General features: G+C 34.3%; 1 protein-coding gene across 1 annotated transcript; it reads right to left on the bottom strand.

Moving 5' to 3' along the window:
- Positions 1–3,762: 3,762 nt before the first annotated feature.
- Positions 3,763–5,659, bottom strand: LOC143636907 (pentatricopeptide repeat-containing protein At2g20540-like). Its single transcript, XM_077104387.1, has one exon. It carries the CDS (start codon positions 5,431–5,433, stop codon positions 3,763–3,765), a length of 1,671 nt encoding a protein of 556 aa, XP_076960502.1. The 5' UTR covers positions 5,434–5,659.
- Positions 5,660–6,154: the final 495 nt, after the last annotated feature.

The raw sequence follows: 6,154 nt of genomic DNA, 5'->3' as shown, positions 1-6,154 counted from the left end.
TTTAGTTGTGTTGATATGAGATGTTTGTTTGTTTTCTTTTTTTTTTTTTTTTTGGGGGTAGGATTTTATGGTAGATGAATATGGAGATGGAGATTTCATTTGATGAGTATGTGATTTCTTGAAAACGAGAATTTGCATTTTTTTTTTTAATATTACATAATGATTTTGTAATGTTCAAGAAATGCTTTCTTCTTTACTTTCCGTTGAACAGGTTGACTACATGCAATCAACTCCCTCCTACCTTTGTAATCATTACTTCCTTGCCTTGTGTTATTTTTAGCAAAAATTAATGTATCTCTTTATGCTTTTCATTAATTCAATAATTAAAGAAATAACTATAAAAAGTTAAATAAAAACTGAATACAAGAAAATTATGAATCCGAATCCGAATCCGAATAAATATATAGCAATGAAGTTTTATATTAGACTCAATGAACCCTTAATTATTTAGAAAAATACATATTAGGTACACTAAGATATTGCATTTGCCGTTTAACATAAAGGATACTAAGAATATAGCTAGCGAAATCAAACTAAAAGTAAAAAACTTTCTCATTTCTTAGGCTATGTGTTGTCGCTACGGCTGTCACTTTTACCCGAAACCCAAAATCCAACCCGAAAAAACCCATACCCGAACCCGAACTAACCCGACCCGAAAAACCGGAACCCGAGAAAATACTAACCCGAACCGAAGTAATTCGGGTTGGTTCTCGGGGTTTGATTTATAAATTTCGGGTCAACCCGAAAATCCCGAATAAACTTTTAATTTTGAAATTAAATATATTTTTAGGTATAATAGGCTTAGTTTTAGTCACTAAAGTTATCAGAATATGAGCCTAATCGACTGTTGTCATTCCAACTATTATGGATCGATTGTTTATTGTTAATTTATGTTTTCCGTTTATACTAATAGCAACAATAATCGAACAACCAAATCACATCGGATTGAAGTTGATTATGGTTCAAGTTAGTTACTTAGTATACTCTTCTTTTGAATTGTTTTATGACTTTATCAACTTACGTTGGTTTATTATTTGATTATTTGCGTTACGAGCAAAGAAGGATATGTTGTTTTAATTTTAGCATTGAAGTTTTTAACTTTTTATTGTTTTTTGTTTCTTTCTCTATGATACTCGAAACCCGATTAACCCGACTCGAAAAAACCCGAACCCGAAAAACCCGTGAGAGATTTGGGTTGGGTTTCGGGTTAAGATTTAAAAGTTTGAAACCCGAAGAACCCGATCCGAAAAACCCGTAACCCGAAAAACAAACCCGAAGAACACCCCTAGTTGTTGCTGAAGTCGGGCTCTGAATTTATCTAATAATATTATGTTATGCAGTGCTAACTGGACACTCGCTGAAGCCACCTGAGCCTGTTGTGGTTCAGGCGAACGCTGGCTTCAACGAATTTTATGATTTTTTTTTCTTTTCTTTTGTTTTCGAAAATATGAAATAACAATATAAAATAAAAAAATAAATTTTCTAATTAAAGAAAATAAAATATAAATAATTTTTTTTATTTATTAAACCATCCAAAACAAATTTGGCCAAGTAATGCAAAATCTAACTATACTATTAAAGCAACACAAGTTATATAAATTTACTTACCAACTCCATTAAAATGATAATTGTGTTTTATTTATTGACTTAACATATATAAATGTAATTTTTCTTCAAGTATAAAACCAAAATTATATTTAATTGTTAACATTTTTATAATTCACAATATGACATTGTCTTCTCGTATCTCTTTAACACAACCATTTTAAATTGTTCATCGTTTCTCTCTTTATTTTAAAATATAATATATTTTTAATTATTTTCTTTTACAACAAAACCTTAGTTTTTGTAAATTTAGTTTTTAAATTTCTGACAACATTTTGTTATAAATATCATATTTATAAATACAATATTTAATATAACAATATCGGTATGAATGTTTTATTTGAAATAAATCAAACATCAAGATTTGTTTTTTAACTTAAAATTATAGTGCATAATATCTCAAAAACTTAATAAAAAAGTCATAAACAAAAATTATTAGATGAAACAATTGAATTTACGTATAACATATAATAATTTTTTATTTTTATTATATTTTTCATCTGTGTGGAATACAGGCTCTAACCTAGTAACTTAATAAGTTGGGTCAAGAATTGGGCGGGAATTATGTACAAAAATAAAGTCCATGTATAAATAAAACAAATTAAGTCACACTTTGCCTTCTTCATCCATGCGTGAATTAGGTCTCCACCATCTTCTTTCTTCTCCACTTCTTCTGCACCAACAAATTAAGGAGCAGCAGCAGCATTCCCTTGCAGCAGTTGCTACCATGCTCGCTCTGGCTCGCAACCGCTTGTTCGTGGGGGCGGTCGCGCTAGGGTATTGCGGTGTTCTTGGCCGACGTGGCTCGCGTCAGCCGGTAGCGGCCACAACGGACAGTCTTAAGTGGGTTTGACCATTGTGTTCAAAGCTCGTTGATGTCAAAAAAAGGTCGAGAATTCTCTTTAAACCTAAATTACTTTTGTTTACTATCGATGTGGGATTCATGTAGTGTTACATCAAGCTATTTATGTTAGTTTTGTTTTTTTAGTTTCCTAACCATAGAAAATCTTCAATGGGTATTAATATTATTCAACTTATATTTTTGAACACGTAGATCATTTAATTAATACTTCTTGTTACTTGAACAGATTTCTTTTATACAAAAAAGTTGTGAAATAATAATAAAAAATGAATATAAAGATCATTGAGAATTAATAATCTAAAGAGAAGGCGCGTGAGAGAATGATGAAGCGGATGTAATTATCACACTCCAACGTTGTAATCATAATCATAAATATTCTATTTCGATATATATTTCAACTCACCATCATTCTCTTCTCTTTTGGGGCAATGCTAGATTTCACTTTAATTTCTTTTGCATAAATAATTAGAGATAAAGATAGTTGTGCACATCCGAAACTAATGTGCCATCTAAATAGAGAAAATATATAGAAAGTGAAATTTGTTCGGAAATTAGGTGAGGAATGAAACATGTGAGATCCTAAAAAGTGAATAAGACTAGATGTAGCGGTATGCCGCCCCAAGTCACCTTATTAATTTAACGCCACCAACCCTCAGCCAAACAAAGAAAACAAAGCTTCTATGGGTACTAAGGTAGTAATGTAACGGGCTTGAGAGGATGACTGGGCTAGGCCTCTATGTCTACGTGACAGTGACGTAATGAAACGTTTTATACTTTTTAGTTAAATCATTTTAGAGTTTAGGCTTGGCATGGGAGTTGTCCATTTATGGATCACATTGGATTGTTACATCTTATAAAAAGGTTTATACGCTGAAGATTCGATTCATACACATTATTACAAACACACCCTAAGTTTTATTACTTCCCTCGAACCCTATATTGTAAGGGTATATCGGTCAATGTATTTAAATAGTGACGCATAAGTTTAAAAGTATGATTTTTTTTTTAAATGCACAACAGCCTTAAAGAGAGAGGGGGCTTTGGGGAAGAAAGCAATCAAGTGGTGTTTTCTTTATGGAGGAAGATAATAATGAAAATTGTGCTACACCATTTGCATGCTTCTAAACATGTTCAAAGATCCATAAAAACAAAACATGTCGAAAGACCCACTAAATAAATAATAAATAAATATAAACTATGTGACATAATCAGTTGTAATCTTGTAACTAATATATCAAACTATTTTTTAACAAATTTTAGTTATATTATTTTACACAAAAACAATAATCAGATAATCAGTTGTACAACGCGAGTTCAGACTTCCCGTCTAAAACTAGTCTTTTCAATACATCGTTTAACGTCCCAGTTTGTGGATGCAATTGATCATCGACACGAAACTCATGGATATCGCCATTCACTTCAATCCAACTGCATCCAATGCTTGCTTTTGATCTTGATTCATTCTCTCTTTGGCTCATTACTTTCCTAACTTCATCAACTCTTTCCCATTTGCTTAAAGAAGCGTATAAGTTCGAAAGAAGCACTTCATTTCCACTTAATCGACCACAATATCCTCGCTCGACATATGCAACGATCTTATCTGCAAGACTTGCATCTTTGTAAATCCTGCAAGCACTTAGCAACGTCCTCCATATAACTATATCGGGATCTAAAGGCATTTTAATTGCAACCACTAATGCCGGTCTCAAATAGCCAGCACGAGCTAGTAGATCAACAAAACAACCATAGTGTTCGACTTTAGGTCCAACGCTCCAAAATCGATGCATATTATTAAAAATCAAGGAACCCTCTTTCACTAGACCCGAATGGCTGCAACCTTTTAACACACCAAGAAGTGTTATCTCATTGGGAGTAATGTTTTGAGCCAACATTTGATGGAACACTCGAAGGGCTTTGCTACCCAGACCATGATCCGAGAACCCTGAGATCATGCTCGTGTAGTTGCAAACATCTGGTTGAGAAATAATTTCAAAAACTTGATATGCATCGTTTATGATCCCGCATTTTGAGTACATATCAATAAGAGCAGTCGAGACGTTAGACTTTTTGGTGAAACCGTTCTTGTTAACGTATGCATGAATCGACTTTCCTTGATCTAAAGCCTCGAGGTTAGCACACGCGGATAATACACAAACGAGAACAGCTTCATTCGGCTTTAAAGAACCATAAGACTCCCTTGCCATATCATGGAAGTATGTAAGCACGTCGGTGTACATACCGTGATCAAGAAATCCCGAAATAATAACAACCCATGATACCATGTTACGTATCGACATCATGGAAAAGATTTCAGAGGCTCTTGTCATTTCCCCCTGCTTGGCGTACCCGCCTAGCAGACTGGTCCACGAAAAAACGTCTCGTTCAGGCATTTCATCGAACATCTTGCGGGCATCATTTAGTATGCAAAAAACAGCATAAAAATTTATCAAAGCATTACTTAAATAAAGATTACTTAAACACCCATTTTTAATCACAATTCCATGGATAACCATGCCATGCAATTCAGAGTTTTGGTGTGTGCATGATGTGATCAAGAAAGTGAATGTGTAATGGTCCGGGGTGATCCGATTATGTTCTACGGCGTTTAATAAGCGAAAAAGATTTATCGGGTCCGGAGAGTTTTGGAGTTTGGAATATGATCTGATCATTATATTCCATACCAAAATGGGTGGGGGGTAATTAGGGTATTGATCAAATAGTATTCTTGCAGAGGTGAGGTTATTAGTTGATAAATAGCAGTGGATTAAAGAGTCAGTTAAAATGGAATGTGATGAGACTAGTGATTGTGTGATGACTTGGGCATGCACTTGTTTGATTTGGGTCAACGGTGGTCGTTGATTTAGTAGTTGATTGAGTGTTTTTGGAGATGAATAGAAGGTATGAGAGGTTTTGAAGTTGAATAAGTGGTTAAAGGTTTTAACTTTGAGCCTCAAAGTTGCATGCATTTTGTGGGAAATGAGATTTTTTAGAGCGTGTTAAGGTTCTGATGGTATGTTTATTAACAATACTCTTGAATGAAATCGGTCCGGGCGGTCGGGTTTCATTGAGGCATTTCATCGAACACCTTCTGGTCACACACTGTAGCATTCAAATCAAACCCTGATAAGAGTTGTCTAGAATGATGTCATAGAGCATCCACAACGGGCCTCTATGCGCGAGGTCCGTGGCGATTTGGCGATGCAGCGGACGGGGAAGCAAGGAGTCCAGTGTTGTGGTGCCAAAGTCCGGGTGAAGTTGGTTCCCGTAGATGATTGTGCAGTCAACAATGCGTCCCCCTCTCACATACACAGATATATTATTACATATGCATACATATTATATATAATTTAAATAACTTTTAACGAGCTTGTGGAGTTTAGTGTCGCGGAAAAAAGTAAAAGTTTTGCAAAAAATTTGAAATCTGACATGACATTTGCGGCGGTAGGTCCAGCGTTACTGTTGCACTCACTTAACAACTAACTGTTGATTCTCCTTTAGACTCCAAATTATCCGGGATTAAATTTTTAGTATTTCCTTCATAATAGAGTAGTAATTATGATAAAAATTTTATTAATAACAAAATTGAATTCAAAATATTGTTGTAGATTATGAAACACGTATGCCGACTTCTTACGCTATACGACTTCTTACGCTATAGAACGTGTGTGCCGACTTGTTACTTTCATC

Source organism: Bidens hawaiensis, unplaced genomic scaffold (genome assembly GCF_021521415.1).
Source record: "Bidens hawaiensis isolate Kalapana, Puna unplaced genomic scaffold, B.hawaiensis_p1.1 tig00008086_1, whole genome shotgun sequence".
NCBI classification, from domain to species: domain Eukaryota; kingdom Viridiplantae; phylum Streptophyta; class Magnoliopsida; order Asterales; family Asteraceae; genus Bidens; species Bidens hawaiensis.
This window is presented reverse-complemented; position numbering and strand designations above follow the sequence as displayed.